At 53.6% G+C, this 18991-nt stretch overlaps 5 protein-coding genes across 5 annotated transcripts; 2 read left to right on the top strand and 3 right to left on the bottom strand.

The window, feature by feature from the left end:
- Positions 1 to 29: 29 nt before the first annotated feature.
- NUU61_005148 (SANT/Myb-like DNA-binding domain-containing protein) lies at positions 30 to 938 on the top strand (the record flags this gene model as incomplete). The annotated part of the gene is made up of 5 exons (XM_056655730.1): positions 30 to 506; positions 573 to 620; positions 676 to 708; positions 762 to 845; positions 897 to 938. 5 exons carry the CDS (start codon positions 30 to 32, stop codon positions 936 to 938), a joined length of 684 nt encoding a protein of 227 aa, XP_056511343.1.
- Positions 939 to 1799: 861 nt separating this feature from the next.
- On the top strand, positions 1800 to 3690 carry NUU61_005147 (purine-cytosine permease family protein; the record flags this gene model as incomplete). Its single annotated transcript, XM_056655729.1, has 6 exons — positions 1800 to 2264; positions 2321 to 2471; positions 2531 to 2603; positions 2659 to 2772; positions 2831 to 3536; positions 3607 to 3690. 6 exons carry the CDS (start codon positions 1800 to 1802, stop codon positions 3688 to 3690), a joined length of 1593 nt encoding a protein of 530 aa, XP_056511342.1.
- Positions 3691 to 4510: 820 nt separating this feature from the next.
- cox5b (cytochrome c oxidase subunit IV) lies at positions 4511 to 5707 on the bottom strand (the record flags this gene model as incomplete). Its single annotated transcript, XM_056655728.1, has 6 exons — positions 4511 to 4605; positions 4677 to 4767; positions 4839 to 4939; positions 5004 to 5162; positions 5398 to 5451; positions 5611 to 5707. 6 exons carry the CDS (start codon positions 5705 to 5707, stop codon positions 4511 to 4513), a joined length of 597 nt encoding a protein of 198 aa, XP_056511341.1.
- A 307-nt stretch (positions 5708 to 6014) lies between these two features.
- NUU61_005145 (SANT/Myb-like DNA-binding domain-containing protein) lies at positions 6015 to 7095 on the bottom strand (the record flags this gene model as incomplete). Its single annotated transcript, XM_056655727.1, has 2 exons — positions 6015 to 6137; positions 6232 to 7095. The coding sequence occupies 2 exons, from the start codon at positions 7093 to 7095 to the stop codon at positions 6015 to 6017; spliced, it is 987 nt and encodes a 328-aa protein (XP_056511340.1).
- Positions 7096 to 8365: 1270 nt separating this feature from the next.
- Positions 8366 to 18657, bottom strand: prp8 (U4/U6-U5 snRNP complex subunit PRP8; the record flags this gene model as incomplete). The annotated part of the gene is made up of 3 exons (XM_056655726.1): positions 8366 to 8627; positions 9015 to 18141; positions 18180 to 18657. 3 exons carry the CDS (start codon positions 18655 to 18657, stop codon positions 8366 to 8368), a joined length of 9867 nt encoding a protein of 3288 aa, XP_056511339.1.
- Positions 18658 to 18991: the final 334 nt, after the last annotated feature.

The following is an 18991-nucleotide window of genomic DNA, read 5'->3' as shown; positions in this document are numbered from 1 at the left end:
GGGTTGGAATTCGAGGGTCGCGCTTCGTCATGCTCTGTTTTCATCGCACGCTTTACACACATATCACTGTTTCTTTGTTTCGTGTCTTCTGCTTGATCTTGCTGACTTGGACTGGTTCAGTTCCCCCCCCGACTTCTAAACGAATCAAGACCTCGGCGACCACCAGCGCCCCGCCGCATCTTCTCGCGCAACAACAAGTCCATCCCTTCCATCGCGTGCCAACGTTTGAAGGCATTCCGATCCCTACCGCTCCAATACCCCCTCCCCAGCCCGCGACGGCGTCGCGCAAACGGCCGCCTTCGCCCGCGACCGGATCTTCCACCATGATGGCTGCGCCGATGACCCCTGCGGGTGGTGCGATCGAGGGCGACCCGGGTGCCATTCCCGGTGCCGTTGAATCCACGCCCAAGAAGAAGGGAAGGACCAATACCCCATGGACGGCCGAGGAGGAACAGAGATTGAAAACAATGCGCGACGCGGGTCGTAGTTGGAGTGAGATCGCAAAGGTGCGCATCCATGTGGTGCTTAGCTGAAGCCATCGCTAACTCTGCTTTTCTTTTCGCCCCTTTCAGACCTTCCCTACTCGAACCGAAGGCAGCGTGAAGAAACACTGGTATAAGGTATGGTTCGATGGCGGTTCGCGGGCTATGCTGATCTCACTGACATTGCGCGCAGGACATGCACTATGCCGAATTTGCCGAGGATGAGGTATGATATCTTGATCCTTATACCCCTGGCTATGTCCACTAACATCGATATAGTCCGCCAAGCTTCGCGAAGCCATCAAGGAGTACGAGGCCAATAAGTGGAAGGTCATTGGGCAGAAAGTCGGCAAGCCTGCGAAGGTGAGTTAGTTCATGGGCAACATGGCGTGCATCTCGACTGACAGTCGGCAGGCGTGCGAGCAGTATGCCAAAGAGCACTTCAAGAATCTCTGAGGGCTCGATGACCACTGATGAAGTGATGATTTTCCATGCATCTTTTATGAATTTGGCATTCCCCCGAATCCTGCGATTCCATAGCGATGCAAGTACCATCAATGGCCGTCGGGGGTCTTTGATTTTTACAGGTGGAGTTTAGTGATCTGGTCTCCTATGATTTTCATCTTGTCTTTGCTGTGTGTCTTCTACCGCAATCTGCTTTGTGGCAAGGCGTTACGCCACTCCTGGGTTCAGTAAAGGGGGGGGGGGGGGGTTCTTTATTTTATCTATTTTCTCGACTACATATGATTCCCACGTTGTTTTCGGTGGAAAAGTATTGTAGACCTGTCGATGCATCACATGGTTTGAGTCGGAAAACCACCGATCACGGCCGATCCTTTTTCCCCCGCGGTAAGACATCCTTTGCCTCCACACTTCATCGAGAGAAAAAAAATCTCCGCCTCCGCTGCATTGATCTGAATCGCCTTGCATTTGCGAATCTCATCAGGTGAATTTCTTCAATCACTGCTCTCCAATATCCTCCAGGCCCCTCAGCTAACGAGGCCTGTCTTTTTTTTTTTGGCTTCAGTGTGACTTTCCGGACTGTGACACATTCTCCGCTGCTCCAGTACAGATCCCTTCTCACCTCCGAGGGACGGCTATCATGAAGACGAGTAGCGTGGTTTTGTCTCGTGATCAAGGTATCTAGGGTAAACCGTCTGCATGAAGACCGGTGTTCGACAACTCCGTTGTCGTTCTGAGATCATACGGTTGAACTTGATCTGGATAATTCCAGCGAAAGGACTCATGCGCGCTTTTTCTTCTCCTTTTTTTTTTTCAATCCGATGACATATTGGACAAGACTGACAAATCTGCAGCATGGCTTCGGAAAACGAGATCGCCACTCTAGCGGTGCGCTCCAACAAGGAAGATCCAGCATTGCAACCCTCCGAGCAACCAGGCAATTTGGGGAATAAACACGATGCGTACTATTCGGGGCAAGAGTCGTCAACCCGCAATCCGATTGGATCGCGATTGGGCTCACTGCTCAGAGCGTTCGAGCAGCAGCTGGTCGAGTACAATCTGGAGGCGCGTGGCATTGAACGGGTTGCCGAGGACGAGCGCATGAAGCGCCTGTCGTGGGTGTCGTACCTGCAGGCCTTTTTGCTGTGGGTGTCAATCAATCTCGCTGCCAACAATATTACGCTGGGTATGCTCGGCCCTGCCGTGTATGCGCTTAGCTTCCGGGACTCGGCGCTGTGTGCTGTCTTTGGTGCCTTTGGTGGTGCGCTGGTGGCCTCGTGGATGGCTACCTGGGGTCCTATTTCGGGGATTCGGACCATGGTGGGTGTCATCTCACATCTGGTTTTTTTTTATGCCGGAGACTAATTGATATGGAGGCATTCGGACGGTATTCCATGGGGTGGTGGCCCAGCAAGATCGTAGTCCTACTAAATCTTATCCAAATGATTGGATATTGTCTGATTGATTGCGTCGTGGGAGGTCAGATCTTGTCAGCCGTGTCCCCTGGGGGAATGTCCGTAGCTGTGGGTATGTGAAAGAGCACTGTTGAATCTATCGAGAGATACACTTATTGACACTCGTCTTAGGCATTGTCATCATCGCGATCATCAGTTGGGTGGTAGCTACGTTCGGCATCCAGGTCTTCCACTACTATGAACGGTTAGTCTCTAAGTGGATTGCTGTTGTCAATGGTGTTGCTGACCGAAAATATCAGATTTGCATTCCTGCCCCAGTTGATTGTGGTCTGTATTCTCTTTGGGGTATCGTCCTCGAAGTTCGACTTGACCACACCCTCTCAGGGTGATTCACGGACGGTAGCCGGTAACAGGTTGGTCTCGAATGGAATAGCAGAATTCAGGCATATTTCTAATGCTCTTGTGACACAGGCTGTCGTTCTTCTCTCTTTGTCTGAGTGCAGCAATCACCTATGCGCCTCTGGCCGCCGACTTCTTCGTCTATTACCCCGAGCACACTTCGCGAGTGACTATTTTCTCCCTCACTCTCACTGGCCTCCTGTTCTCCTTCACCATGGCTTTCCTTTCCGGAATTGGCCTCGCCTCTGGGATCACCGCTTACCCGGAGTATTCGGCAGCGTACACGCGCGGCCAAGGCGCCTTGATCGTCGAGGGATTCGGACCACTTCACGGCTTCGGCAAATTCTGCTCCGTCGTAGTAGCGCTGGGATTGATCGCCAATACCATTGCGCCCACCTACTCATCCGGCGTCGACTTCCAGATCCTGGGCCGCTACGCGGAAAAAGTGCCCCGCGTGATCTGGAATACCGTCGGAGTGATTATCTACACCGTCTGCGCCTTGGTCGGCCGCAGCAATCTCTCCGAAATCTTCACCAATTTCCTCGCCCTAATGGGCTACTGGGTTGCTATCTGGTTTGCCATCATACTGGAAGAGTGGCTTATCTTCCGCTTTCGAAGTGGATACAACTGGAGCGCGTGGCGTGACCCCTCCAAGCTTCCTGTCGGCATTGCGGGCTTCATCGCTTTTGTCGTTGGCTGGGTTGGGGCTGTCCTCTGTATGGCCCAGGTATGGTATATCGGGCCCATCGCGAAGCTGGTGGGCGATTATGGCGCCGATGTAAGTTAAAGATGTTCCTGTCTCAGTGAGATACTATGAACTGTGGTTGGGCTGACATATTCGTGTTTAGATGGGCAATTATGTCGGGTTCTCCTGGGCCGCGGTGACTTACCCGCCCTTGCGATATCTGGAGCTTCGCTTTTTGGGCCGCTAGTTGCTAGTTCGATCTATTTGCTGTTCTGCTGCAAAACCCCCTGATTGCAGGGTTGAGTCATTGAGTTTATTATTCCAAAGCCCCGAAGCATTGCCTGCTCAACTTGCTCGAGACGTTGCATTTATGGGTATATTAAGCATTCAACGCTTATTTGGGCCAACGCGGCGGAGAGGGGAGAGCTGTGATTCAAATAGCTATCTACCTTACCAAGAAAAATGAAAAGTCCATCACATTTACCAATTCCAAGCGTCTCATTTCCACCAACCCCCATTCCTCGTGCTCACACTAGTCCACGGGCCCTGGTCCGCATCAGCACCCGCCCCCCAACGCCCTCCCTCTAGAATTCAATCATCCTATTCACGTAGATAGTGGACTGGTGGTTGATTTCAACCCGTTTATATATGCACCTAACAAACCAATGGTAGATTTCGACAATGTATGATCCGAAAGTGAGGATTAGAAGGTCGAAGAGCATCGGCAGAAGAGTCCTATCCGCCAACAGGAAGAAAGACGAGAATAGTAGCTTGAACATGTCCACGGGTGTTATTGGGGGTAATAGTGGATACATGTCAGATATCATGCATGCAACGAATTCAGTTGCTATAGCTCTATACAGATGGAAAGGAATACGATGGAAGAGATACTGTAGATCAAATGAGATGCTCAAAACATATAATTAAGAAAACCCCGGTACTCTCATTTTCATCCACTGAGAACTATTCTACAAAAGAGACGGACGAGTCAACGGTGACAGACAAGATACACACAACACAGCTTCATATCTATGCCACAACTTGCGAACAAACAAGAAACTCCGGATTTACCGGTACCAGTAATCGGGCTTGACGTAATCGGCAAAGGTCTTGGGCTCGACGTGGGGAGGGTGGTGGTGGCCGTGGCCGTGGTCGTGGTCGTCTAATTTGAAAGAAGGTAAGGGTTAGTTCAACAATTTAATTAGTAGCGCGAAGAGACAGTCCAAAACGTACGGGCGTGAGGGTCCTCCTCAGGACCAATATAGTTCAGCTTGACGACGTTGCCGCACTCGTTGCAACGCTCAAGGGGGCGCTCCCGGGACACCTGGATAGATAGAATCAGTACCAGTATCCGTGTGGTGTGTAAACAATTAACGCGGGGTTGAGCAGGCGTACCGTCAGCCAGTTGACGTGGTGGGAGTCTGCGGGGAAGCCAGTGCAACCAGCGTACTGCTCGTCACCGGCGCCGTTGACGATGATGGGGTCCTCAATAGTTCCTGGATGTAATAAACCGTGATCAGCTGCCTATCACTGAGATTCGACGCGAAGTATTACACATACCCTTTCGGGAGGCATCCAGGGGCCGCATGTCGAAAATGTCGATGCCCTGCATCTTTCCGATGAGCTCCAGACGCTCGAGACCGGTGGCCTGGTTGAAGTCGGTGGGGATGTTGCCGGGCTTGCCACCCGGGGGAATCAGGTCCTCCTCAGACTTGATCTCTGGAGACAATCAAAGACGGAAAAGTCAGTGGTATGTTTCGTGGACAAAAATCCGACACCAATTGCCTTGCGTGTGGCCCGTCGGGGGAAAAGGTTCCGCAATCTCTCTAGTCTTCCCAGGTCGCACGCAGCTCAATGGTATTTGTATGACTCTCGAGATCACAGAGTCGGTCCTCCTCCCGCTGATAAGGACACGAACAAGTCAATTGGTGGTGGTATCGCGGGTTGTACGAACCGTCGAACGACAGGATCTTGCCCTCATCCTTGGGGGCCCACTTCTTCTCGTTGCCTGTCGAGGGTCACAATTTCGCGTTAGCTGGTGATCAGATACAGTTTATGCAGGTCCGATTGCTGGAAGAAGTAAATCGGGCGCAATTGAACTGGGGGCGGGGGGACAATTGGCCGAGGACGATGTCGGTGTTGGATCATGCCATGGGGATTCACGTACTGCGAACGATGGACGAGGAGAACGGGCGCTGAGCGAGAGTGAAGGCGCGGGCGGGAGAGCGCCTCGCAAGGGCGGAAGCGGTACGCTGGAGGAACATTGTCCTGTATTGCGAGGGGTGCAGGATGAGTGGAGGGCAGGAGGACGAGATTGAATGAGGGAGGGAGTTTGGGCGAGGTTGGCGAGTTTGAAGCCGCTTTGGCCCGAGAGCCTCTGATTGGTTGATGGTATTGGAGATGAGTCAGCGCTGATTGGGGGGAGCTGATACGGTGGGTCATTGAGACCAGGGGCGCAGAATGTCTGTTTTGGGGAGCTTAGGGCTTAGGGTATCATTGTTTATCGATCATGGTCGGACGATCTATAAAAGCAGCTGCATGCTCTCCCAGACTCTATCTGTACTACACGCATCATCCCATGTTCAAGGCTCGCTCCCGGCATGCTGCCGGGGTAAATCCATGCCCAACCTTGCCCGCAATAATCCGCCAGCGGTCCTTTTCATACTCCTCCATCGCCCGCTGCAGCCGTTGCAACTATGCTATCCGTCAGCATTGATGTAATTATTGACCTCCCATAGAAGAGATACAGGGGAAATCAAAGTACATGTTTTAAGCAGCATACACGTACCATGTCATCGTTCCAGATCACATCCTTGGCCTTAAGCTTAGTACAGTAGCGGACCTGTAGCGTCCCGCTCGTCCGGCCCGGGAAAAAGTCAGCAATCTGCTTCCAGGTCAGGTTTTTATTCTCCTTGAGTTCTACAAGGAGCGCATCGTCCTCCGGTGTGAACTTGAGTTTAGGGCCTCGAGGCCGAGGCGCAGGATCGGGCATTCCCGGCTGGCCCACGACACTGGGAGGGCCGATTGGTAAAGGGGGTGACGCAGAGCCATGGACATGACCAGTCTGCAGCGACGCGTGTGAAGGTAGGCGATGGTGGTGATGGTGTTGGGGGAGAGGGAAGGAGGTTGGCGAAGCAAACTTGTGTGTCGAAGGCGCATGCGACGGCGACGGGTCGCTGTACACGGGGAACAGCATGTCGGGAGACGCAGCCGGCCCGGGCCCGTCCATGGGGAGAGCGTGCATGTTCTGGCGGATTCCCATGTTGTGATTCAATTCACGGCTGTCGTCGTCTTCATGCTCCTCGGACCGAGCTTGCTTCCGGCTGTCTTGCGGTGGGGAGTACCCGTGAGCACTGTAATGGGCGGGAAGCTGGCGGGGAAGTCGGTTAGATGCGATATAGGCTGATTGAGGGTCGTGGTGTACGGTTGATGGAGAGTGGGAAATTCTCGCTACTCTGGCTTGTGGATTGCAACCAAAGGATGACTGGGGGTGGTTATCAGAGTGAAAGTGAATATCGGTCGCCCTATCCGAACGCAACGATTGAGGCGCACCGTAGGCGATCAGATCATCATTGTCAACGGCTTTGCCGTTGGCATGATGAGGATAAGGGGTCGTTAGGGCTCGATACGGATCCGCCAGTGTCGATGACATACATTGACGCTGCTAGGGTCTGGAGCCCTGGCAGACGACCCGAAAAGTCTGTCGAAAGGGAAGAAATCAAAGGGGATTTAAAAATATACTCCCGGGATCAGGGAAGCAAAGAGGCTGTGGTCACATAAGACGTAGAAAACAGATACCTGGGGGTGTAAAGAATGAATTGCAATATCTCACGCCACCCCAAACGGTCTCGCAGAGGCGAAGGACAGGGCTTTATTCTTTCAATCAAATGGAGGCCATAACTTGCAGTCCAGGGAATTGAAGGGACATAGCGTAGGAAGCAAACGACAGCAAGAACCCAGACACTTGATTCACGAGGACAACCTCCCCACGGAGACAGCTATCTATATAACCAACCCTTAGGGGATGCCCTCGCATCACGGAGGCCTGCGCGGGCCTGACAGAGGAGATCCCAGACGTGCCGGTGTTCAGCCGGAGCGTGCGTTGCCTGGGCTGATTTCACCGGCTTCAAGTGGAACGGAATGCACGAGGAGAAGGTCACAAACAGCAAAGCGACCAGGGGAATCCATCTTCCGCAAAGGCATCGCCTACGGTTTCTCCTTTCTTTCGCCCCCCTGCCATTGGGTAGCCTTCCTATCTTTTCCCATGCCCTGGTTGAACATCAGAGACAGATAATCTCAAAAAAGAGGACTATTCTCGTCTCGATGCAATAAAACCACAGTAATATGGGAACGACTCCATGGAACCCAGAGCCCAGAGGGGGGAACAAGGAGCACGCCAGGGCAAGACTAGGGAAGGACACGCATCGGCAACGCGGAAGGCATGGTAACAATCGAAGCAAGCCCGTCAGATTCCCAGGGAAGACATGCGGACAGACAAGCAAGTTCATTCGCCGGTTGGATGTTCCATGCAAGCTCTTCATGGGGAAGTTGGCGGGAATAGCATCGGCTGATGGACACCATCTCGGTTAGTCAAGTTAGTGACAGCAAGCCATTCGTCGTCGAGTCGGGGCCGCTCGGGACAGCCAAGGCCTGCGAGGATCAATCACAGAAGCCCACACTAAAGGACAGGGAGGTAGACAGGGGTTGAAACATTGATCGCGCCCCAAAGTCGAGATTGGCGGACGTGGTGAACGTGGGTGGTCGTCTTGACACATTGCGCTCCATCCATCTTGTTGTTCTCGTTTTCTGGGTGATTTCATCTCGCCACAAGTCCATTTCTCTGGGTGAGTGTGCCAAAGAAAGCCATCTGGATAGATTGACCGGGGGTTAGTGTCGCATGCGGGCCGTCAAGGATCGATCCGTCAATGCGCCTTGATGGGGACACCCCTCTGCAGACTGTGAATGGCCGTGAAGTTGATCGTCGCCCTCGACACGATCAATGCATGTTCGTCTATTCTCTTTGTTTGCCAAATAGGCTTCAGCCACCCCTGGTTCTCGGATGTGATGCTTTTCTTTGAGAGCATCATGTCTTGCTTCCCCCCATACCCAACAGTAGGGCTTCGGTCACCGGCCGAGTGGCTGGTGGCGTCCATGACCTGCGCCCGATATTCTGAGCGTATCATCCTGCGGCAATGTCCGGAAACACTGGGGCTCCTTTTCGTAATCCCAACGGGAAATGAGAGAAAGGTGTGGCTGCCAGGTCCCCCACGGTAATGGGTGGATTTCAAAGTCGGCTGCAAGCCCTTCGTATACAAGTCAAATCACACAATCGAGACAAATCCAGTCCCTTTGACATTCAATGGGGGTGGGAAAAGAGTCAATACTATACAAAAATCCACAGTTGCCTTCTTTTTTTGCCCATCTTGATCCTCGCTGCGATACATGAATTATGGTGGCCGTGATACAGAGACACACAGAAAAGAAACAGAAAAAAAAAATACAGACGCCTTGGGGGAAACAAGGAAACAGAAACATTTAAAACAACAACGCCCAACCAATGGAGGTGCTCACGCAAAGTTGTCAGACCGATCGACCCAAATGTCCTCCAACTCAGCAAAGTTTTGGAAGTGCAGGGGTCGGTGCTGGTCGTCGTAGAATCTCAGCGGAGTATCGATCTTCACGTAGATGGGTCTCTTCTCCATACTGCTAAATGAGCTACCCATGAAGCTGTAGTTCCACACATTATCTTCGGGCACCAGGAAGTAGCCACGGATCTTGTCACTAAGCAGCAGCTGGCACTTCTCACCCATGTTGGTGGAGAAGCCCTGTGGCTGGTCCGAGGTCGTGTCCTTGTTCTCTGCGCCCCACTTGTACCCCTGAGGGGTGAGGCCCCAGGCGGCAAGCGAGACGGATCCGGGCGTGAAGGAGACCGTCATGCTTACGGTCTTCTTGTCCCACGAGGGGTGCGTGTTCATCAGGCGCGCGTGCTGCGTGACATCTGACGCAGACATATACGGCGGCTCATTGCCCGAGACCGTGTGGATCACGCCAAGCGGCTCCAGGCCATTCAGGTAGTCATGCTGCGGCAGTTGCTGCGGAAGCTGAACATCGCGCGTGTTGCCGACCTGGGGAATCATGACGATGGTGCGGACCTCCTTGACCTGGTCGTTGTCTGGCGGAGAACTACCATAGATGTAACCCGTTACTTGGACCCGAAGATCGGCGATGGTGATGAACCGCTTGAGAATGTTCTTCGGCATGATGTAGGTGTAGCCATCCTCACGAATGTCATCAGAAGAGACATAGATATTGTTGGACCTCGTCCGGAGGTTCGAGGTCGCGATAGCTCGAGTGCGCCACTCAGTCTTCGATGCGAACGACTGCTGTTCGTACTGCGATGTAGTCGTGACGATGATGTCCTCTCCACGGACGTTCTGGGTCTTGGTTGTCACAGCGGTGAGCTGCTTCTGCTCCTCCTGCTGCTTCTCGATCTCCGCGGCCTGCTGTCGCTGCAGCGAAGGCGCACTGATCTCCATACCCAAGATGATGTCCCGGACTTCACTGCTGGTCAAACTCTGCACGTTGACGTTGTTCTTCTTGCCATAGTCGTTCAGAATCAAATCACGCAGCTGCACTTCGACCTTAATCCAGTCCTCGTCGGAAAGGGACGGCCAAATATGATGTTCCTGAGTGATCACGGTCTTGTCGGGCCGAAGAATGATCTTGGCCTTGTCGATGTTGACGTGAAGGGCTCGAAGAATGAGGATGAGTCGAGAGAAGGCAGTGTACGGAGAAATCGACTTCAGCCATTCGTCGTACAGGTTGAAGAGGACCATCTGAGGCTCGGTGGCCCGGAGAATCATATCGGCCAGCTTCTCCACCTTCATCGCAGCCTGGAATGGCAGCTGAAGTTCAGATGCACGAATTGAAATGTTGGGGAAGTCGAGCAGATGCACTTCAAGGGGATCAAGGAGACCCTTTCGGGTGACAATGAGTTGCTTCGGCTGCTCTTCCACAGGCAGAGACCGAATAAGGGCCGCAACTTCTTCAGCCGTTTTCCATTTGGCCAACTGACCCAGACGCTTCTGGCCGGCCCAGACGCTGGTGTGAATGATCTTCAAGAAGAGTTGCCCAGTCCTAGGATTGAAAATGAAGATCGCACCGTTGATAGGCTTGGTCGTCAGGTTACCTTCAAACGTCTTGTGGATGGTGACACGATAGACGTTGGTGTCATCGATGAACAGCTGGATCTGCGGACTGAAAAGTTCCGAGTAGTTCTGCGAGTTCAGGAACTCCTGGTTACTCTCCGAGGCGTACAGCTGCAGACCCTTGCGAATACGCTCCCGCAGCACATACAAGGCTGGGTTAGCCTTCATGACCTTGGCCATGGCCTGCTGCACCAGCGTCTTCAGACCCGGGAAGTACTGTCCATACGCCGAGTAAAGGTTGTAGGCGAGATCGACGGCAATCATCAGACCAGTGGCGGATGGATAGATACTCATGCTATCCGTGGTGTAGTCGAGATACTTGGCACGGACATATCGTTCAATGTCGTGGGAGTCGTAGTCACCGTATCGCAGCTGCACATCAAGCCAGAACTTGTTGGTCGTGGTGGGTTCGTAAACGTCCTTGGTGTCGAACAGAAGAGAAGGACGGGTGACGTTCCACTTGTTTGTCGCGAAAAGAAGAATATCCGCGCAGGAACTGTTCATCTTGTACGATTTACGTGGGTGAATCGTCTCCTTCTGAACTGCCTCGATGCCAAGCTGCTCCAACTCCTGGTCCAGGACTTGACACAAATCCATGACCACTGACTCGTGAATCTTCTGCCACAAGTGTGCACGGAAAATTTGAATCAAAGAAATTTTCAAGGTGGGAATTTTGCCGTGCAAGAAAATTCCAGTGAGATCCAGTTGCACCTGGAACCCAACGTAGACATTGGCGCGGTTGATGGTGGGGGACCACCACAACGTGAACCGACGGTTTGGAATTTGATTCAGACCCGATCTCTGAGCATTTGTGAGCTTTTTGAACTTCATAGACTCCTCGAATCCACTGTTGTGCAAAACAAGATAATCATGGCGAAGGTAAAGTTGGTCTTGATCAACTCGGAACCCAGCCCACTCTGTCGTTTCGGGCTCAAGGCTGATGTCTTTGATCATGAAACGATGAGATTGGGGAATCATTCGTGCAAGTCCTCTCTTCCGAGCAAGGAGACAAGGAACCTCTGCCACGTTACCGAATATCTGCGCGAAAAGGTGAGGGAATTGCTCCGTACGTTTCGGATTCCACATCAGGCGTCTCTTCGTCCAGACACTAAGACCCAGGGACCGTGCCAACGCGACAACATCCCAGAACAACTTGGCATGCCAACGCTCACTTTGACTAAAGCCGAACATGTTCTCCGGATAAACGTACCAACCGTCGCTGTCGATGAGCCCGGCAAGGACGGCCAGACGCACAGATCGGGAGTTCTTCATGTAAATTGGCGGGATACGTTTGACGTCTGCCTCGGGGCCGGGCGTGGCGGCAATAAGACCCAGACCCTGGAGGGATTGCAGGAGCGTGTTTACGCCGGAGGCCCCGTGAGGTCGGTCCACAATCTCACCAAGCAGTTGCTCTTGCTCTTCGCCATCCAGATCTCCGTACGCCCGGCGCCCTGTTTGGAGCCGATGGTTACGTCGACGCCGAGGGAACTGCGCGGCCTGTTCATACGAGCTCAACTGCGACTCTTGGCTATCGACATCCTGGCTGCCAAGTTGGACGTCGTCTTGGGGATCGACGTCATCCTCGCCTCTACCAGCTTCTTCGTCCTCGCTATCCGTCTCGAGCAAGTCAAGGTCAAGTTCCGCGTCTGCAGTTGGCAGGGGATCTACGGATACCTCGACCTGCTCGGCCAGCTGGAGAAGCCCTGAATCGGCACTTAGCTGGGAGAGAATTTCACCGGCGCTCAATTCCGGGATCTCGGCAAGCCCGAAGTCGATGGCATTGTCGGGAATGGACTCGGGAATCTCGTCCGGAATCGAGCCACCGATATCCAACCTGGCATCTTCTGACATAGAGTCAGGGACCACCGAGATACTCGGGGCCTCGGCCTCTGATAGCAGAGTAGCCGGATGGATATCACGCGAAAGAGAGGTTGAGGTTCTAGACGCGGGGCGGTTCATGGAAGTTGGCGCCAACTCGTCGGACAAGGACGGACGCTTACGACGGGTGGGGGTAGTATCGGCGCTCGAAGACAGGCCACGTTTGCCATGCGGCGGCAACTCAGGGTGGGGCGACGCGGTTGCCACTTGGGACTGCGGACTAAGGTTTCGGCCCTTGCCTTCGAGCCGTTGCTTTCTGATGGTCTGTCGGCCCTGGCGACCAAACGGACGCCGAGCTTCGATGTCCGACTCTGGCTTGGTCGGCGGGAGAGACGGCGCCCCAGGATGAGGTTTGCCAACAGTTGCGTAGCCAAGTTGGCCGTGCCAGGCAAGGTTCAGATCCAACTCGCCCGCATGGTTCACAAGGAACTCACGGATTGTCTCTTCATGGTCGGTGTAGGTCGTGGTGAACTTACGATTCCCATCGCCAAGCCAAACTCCGAGGAAATATGGGTTGACCGGCACGTCCTGCTCGGGCAGCTCGAAGCCGGGGCATCTGACTACTCTGTATCGGCGTCTTTCATTGGCGTCGAGAGCAGCGAACTCAGCAGCTGTCATTTCCACGGTATCATAGCGCTCCGCGGCTGACACTTCCGGCAACTCGTCGTCGTCGGCAATGGCTTGCTGTTCGGCGTCCTCGCTTGGCATTGACGGGAAGGCGTATGACCGTGCGTATTTCTTGTACTTCCGGGAACAGTACACACGGATTTTGAGATTGGATCCACCCCTGTTCCAAAGAAGAAACATGTTCGGCAAGTTGGCGTCAACCTGCAGCTCTCCACCTTTACCATCGGCCGACTTGGCGAGGAACCGCTGCCGAAGCGTACCAAGGATGACCTGACCTTGTGAGTACAGTTCACGGCTCTTGGCAACGGCAGCAGAAAAAGCGTCTTCCTTGGTTTGTAGAAAAACGGGCGGGTGGTTCGCATGGCCTTTGATGTTGGTCCGTTGAGGATTCCCCCACGCGTACGTAAAGTAAACGCCATTTTCTTGGGAATTGGTGACGCAATAGCTCTCCTTGTGAGTCTTGATGCCGATGGTACCATTGAGCACATTCTGTACGACGCTGGCACCCGAGCCACTACGTTCGGCGTTGAGGACCCATGCGAGGGCACTTTTCAGCGCAGACAGGAAGTCGCCACGGTCCTTGACCAAGTTGTTGGGCCGATCGGACGCCGCCGGGCTAGAACTTGGCACCGGAAGTTCACCAAGCCGATCCCCAAACCGTTGGACGTGGCCTTGGATGGATGGCCCAGTGTAAAAATTGGTGCCCTTCTTTTCACGGTGGAGAACCAGAATATGATTAGGCGTGACTACCAGATCTTCTTTGCTGGCGCCAATCTTGATCCGGTAGAGACGGTCTTGGCCATTCACGATGTTGAAAGCACGGCGAGGTCCGCCGTCAGGGCCAAGAAGTAGGTCTCCCTCTCGGACATCCTGGACCTCAACCTCGCTACCATCGTGCCGAAGCAGCCGTGTGCCCTTGGCAAGACAGGCCTTCTCCCAAAAGAGACCTTCCCAGGACGGGAATGCCGTGGCCTTGAACAAAGTGTGTTCCAAAATAGTCTCTACACCACCCAGTGCCTGGATGACATCTGTGCGGTAGGCATTAAGGTTCCACAGTTTACCATCATGGCGCTGACTAGTCCACCAGAAAGGATTGCTCTTCATCAGCTGGAACTGCTTGAACTCAGCACGGAGTCGGAAGCCCTTGTCGAAGCTGAGGGTGCTCCGATCCTTCTGGAAGAGAGTGTTGATACGAGGCAGACCACGATCCCAGCTGTCTTCCAGATCCTCCAGAGTCAGGCGACGGTTCTGCTGCTGGGCTTCCTGCCGTTTCTGAGAATACTCCATCCACACACGCTGAGAGTCAATGAACTCGGCTTCCCACGGAATGATGTACCGGAAGATGTTCGGAATCAGCGTCTCCTCATCGTGAGACATACCCGCCCTGAAGTGGGTGATGCCGGTGTCAGTCTGTTTAGACCAGCGCTTGTCACTTGTGGGAATGAGGATGTGAGAGCCCGAGATCATTCCCAGACCACCAAGCTCCTTGGGGGTATAGAAGACGGCCGGAGGGAAACGAGACGGCATCTTGGAGTTCAGACCAATCTTCACACGGGTCTGGATCTTCGTTTCACATTTGACAATGGTGTCAAGGAGGTTGACAGTCGATACAGCAGCCTCACGGTAGTATGTGAACAGAGCAATCAACGCTGTATTCCACTTGTTGGCGATCTTGGTGAAAGTGGTCGAACCCGAGGACATGAGAATCTGTCGGATACGGTTGTTGAACTTTTGAATATCCTCTTCAGTAACCTGGAGGAAGGCATGGGCTGTGCGCTCCTTGGTGGAGCTATCGACCAACGACCAGACACTATCCTTCACCGAGAACTCCTCGTTCTGGTTCCGGTTCTTTGGAAGAATCCGAACTTCAAATCCAGACATGGAGAAGAGTAAGTTCGGGTTGTCCTTGCTGTAGACGCTGGCAAATGTGTCGTCCCAATCAATGGTGGTGATGGACCTAGGCAAGCGGTTCTTCAGATCCCAGAAGACAGCACGGCCGAGGTTGACATCGTGACGCATCAAGCGCATCCGGCAATCACGAGGCCAGCACTTCTTATTCTTGTAGCCAATTACATTCTCGAAGTTGGGATCAGGGTTCTCAGTCAAGAAGCGCTGGATCAAGTCGCGAGATTCGTCGGCCGAGAATCGGAAAAAGACCCAGATCTTGTCAACGTAACGCGTGTAGAGACGGATAGGGTGCCTGGTCTCGGTGGCACGGTCGCGGAACTGCAGGAAATCGTTGGGGCTCTGAGGCGGCCCGGCCATTTCACTGGCTCTCTGCAGACCAAGCAACAACAGGTCGATCATTAGGCCGTAGTATTGGAACACAAAACCCGAGAACTGAAGACCTCGAATCAACCCATAGCTGTTGGTGTGGTTCATGTCCTTGTAGCTGAGTTGAACATTGTTCTTCGAGGTAATGTAGTCGGCCAAGTTGTGGTCCATGATCAAGCGAAGCATTCGGTTCAGCAAGGTGAGATCCATTTTCTCATAAACCTTGGAAAGCTCGGTCTCGATCATGACGTTGGTCTCGCCATCGGCAGTCTCCCACACATTGGACAGGTTGTTGATGCCTTGGGTCCATTTGTATGTCAGAAGGGGAGGCACTTCAGAATCGGAGGGCTTGATCCAAGCAGGGAAGAGGTGTCGCTGCTCTGCTTGGTACCAGAGATATTGGTCGAGGTACGCATCGGTAATCTTTTCGATAGGCTCGATGTCGTAGACGGGGTTAATGTTGTTGTAGTTGTCATTCATGTCAATCCCAACTTCCTTGAACGCTCTCTGGGTCAAAAGGAATCGCTTGATTCTCGCCAGTGTCGTCCCGGGGGAGTCATAGGCCTGTTCAATCAGTGCCAGTTCCTCACGCTGGCTCTGGTTCAGTCTGCCCTTGACGGAGTACGATTCACGCAACCGCTCAAGAGCGAGAATCAGGATCTTGGTGTCGTGCTTGTACGAAACACTGGGGAAGGGGATCGGAGAAAATTTGCGAGACTCCAGCCAATGGACCATCGTGGTGTAAATCGCGACGGCCTCCTCAGACGAGACGTAAGGACCATCCTTCAGGTAGTTGTGCTGGCGTTCTTGTTCGGACTTGAGCCACAAACGAGTGAGACGGCCGAGGTTCTTCTTGGCAACAGTCTTGTCAACAGTGGCACCGCGGCGGATTCTTTCTCGGTTGTAGTGAGCGACCGAAATCCACCAGTCCGCCTTGCTCTTGACGTATCGAAGGATGATGTTCTCGATCGGTGCGGGCAAACCAGGAACCTTCCACGGGATATTACTCTTCCAGCATCGCCACGCCTCCGACAAATGCTGCAGAACAATGTTGACCTTGTTCTGTTTGATACCCTCGGGCATCATGTCCATCAGATCCGCCATGACCGAGGCACGCAGTTCCAGATCGAAGTGAGACTCCACACGCTGCTTAGTGACAGTCTTGGCAACGCCCTTGCTGTGGCGACCCTCGAACTGACGAGAAAGCAAGTTTCCAAGCCATCTCTCGAGCAGAGGAATAATACCTCGCATGAAGAACAGCCAGACCCTCCAGGCCGGCGCCCAGAAACCGCATCCAGGTCCCTTGCCGACAGGACCCGAGTTGAAGCGGTAATAGATCAAATGCTTCAAGTCCTTGCAAGAACGGATCTGGTGCATCAGCTTGTACTTGTACCGGTACATACCGGTAAGTTGTCCAACGTGGTTGAAGGCGTACAGGATACCATCTGCCAGCTGGAAGGCATCGATGTTGCCCAGACGATACTGGACTTGGGCGTCGACGATCAACTTGGTCAAACGGAGAATTTCTCGCATCAGGTGGAAAGCGTTTCCAAAGCGCGACTTCTTTCGCTCCTTGGTTGTCAGAGTCTTGACGGGCTTCAAGTTGAAGTTGTAGTCGAGGTGCAGGTAGGTCAGGTTCTTGCGGTGAATCAACAGATTTAGCATGTTGAACCCCTGGCGACAGACCTGCAAGCCAGCCTCAACCCAGTCGATCGTGGTTTGCTGGAAGAACTTGGTCGTCTTCAGGGTCTTCATCAGATTCTGTTTGTTCTGGGCCTTTGGCGTGCTCTTATGCAGCTCATTGAGCACATAGGTCTTCAGCATCTTCTGATATGACACGCGGACCTTGACCGGTTGACCCTGCGGGCAATGTTCCAAGTACCATTGCTTCACCAGCGGCACATCTTGGGCACGAACCATCTTCCCAGATCGCTTGTCGAACGGGTGAGGGGCCCACCACAAAGCGATGGCAGAGGCTGTTTCTGGGGTGTAGAGTTCCTCATCATCGAAAAACGGTTCGACTTCTCCCGGGAGCTCGAAACTGTCATCTTCACTGTTGCCCGGTCCAAAGATTTCATCCTCATGGCTGACGGTAATGTTCTTCGGTGCGACGGAACGAGAAGAGATAGGGTTGATTATAGGGTCGAAATAGAATGCGGGCAGGTTGGGGTCCTCGGTGCGCGCGTAAACCACCTGGGGGTGAGAATACCAGGCGACTTTGACACTTCGGGGGAGGGTATTGTACAGGAAGGGGAAGGTGACTCGGTACTCGGTCCGGATCGGGGCGCGGAAGATGATGCGGTCGATGGCATTGAACTCGCTGAAATCCTCGTCGTTGGGGTCGATGTCCTTGTAGAGAGGTTCAAAGCGAGGGCCACCGGGAATGGCAACGTTCAAAGCCTTGGCAGTGAAAAAACTGTTCAGGTCGAACATGTGGTGATAGTTCTGATCCACCACGTCGCTCAAGAGTTGGTGACTGAGTCGGTGGAGGGTCGCCATCTGAGGGAGCGTCAAGTTCCACTGCTTGTAGCTCGGGCCATTGACATGGGGTGTATCTAGGAGGGGCCGGTGGTCGTAGAACCATTCGTACACCGGTGAATCTTCAGACTCATCCAGCTCCATCTGGATGGGTTCCAACGGCTCGACGTCCTCGATGTTTTCTGACCAGGAAAGAGGCGGTTCCTCATCGTCGAACGGGGGAAGCGCATTCGCTTGAAGTGTCTGCGGTCGCTTTTCTCGCGACGCATACACATCCACATCGTAGCCCACTGGGCATGGAAGACCGGCTCGACGACGCGTGGCGTCTCATTCACCAAAGTCAGACATCCATTAACGTGGTATAATACCTTGACTTCCCTGGCAGACTCCCATGGCATCGGCATATTCTCCAATAGCTTCAAGACCGCGTGCGGCATGAACTTCAGCGCGCCGAGATAGCTGCGCTTCTCGTTGGTGAATTTTTTCTGCGAGACATCGCCAATATCCCTCACGATTTTCCGTAGATGCTCTGGAGGCATGTCTGCCTTCTGTGTCTCGACGAAACCGCCTTTGCGCTTCTCGCCGAAGCGGCTGCGCTGCGATCGTAGCCACTCATGTTTCTTCTGCGCAAATTTTGCGACGGTCGGATCGGCAGGCGGCTGGTAGCCCGGCGGCGGCGGCACCATCGGCATGGATGGAGGAGCTGCACTCCAGCCAGGAGGCGGAGGGGGAGGAGGCAACGACGCCATGATGGGTGGTTGTTGATGGGGGAAAGCCCACCCTCCCTCGTAGACGTGAGTTGAGTTTCCAAGTCGCGTCAAGCGATCATAGACGCGCGACACTCAATCGACAAAGAGAAGAGACAGGCGGAGAGACAAGAGAGGGGGTTAAAGGATCGACAGAGAAATGAAAGAGAAGGAGTCCAGCTGATGCGACACCCGACTTGGATGAATCGCCGATGAGGTTCTGCGTTGCTCCTTTCCGATGGAACTTTTGAGGTGGCGGCAGGCCTGGTTCGCGCTAGGCCCAATGGAGTTAGTGCGGGCTCGCCAAAGCGGCGCTAGCGTCGGCTGGAGCGAAACC

Source organism: Penicillium alfredii (assembly GCF_028826965.1).
Source record: "Penicillium alfredii strain IBT 34128 chromosome Unknown utg000007l_segment0_segment0, whole genome shotgun sequence".
NCBI lineage: Eukaryota > Fungi > Ascomycota > Eurotiomycetes > Eurotiales > Aspergillaceae > Penicillium > Penicillium alfredii.
This window is presented reverse-complemented; position numbering and strand designations above follow the sequence as displayed.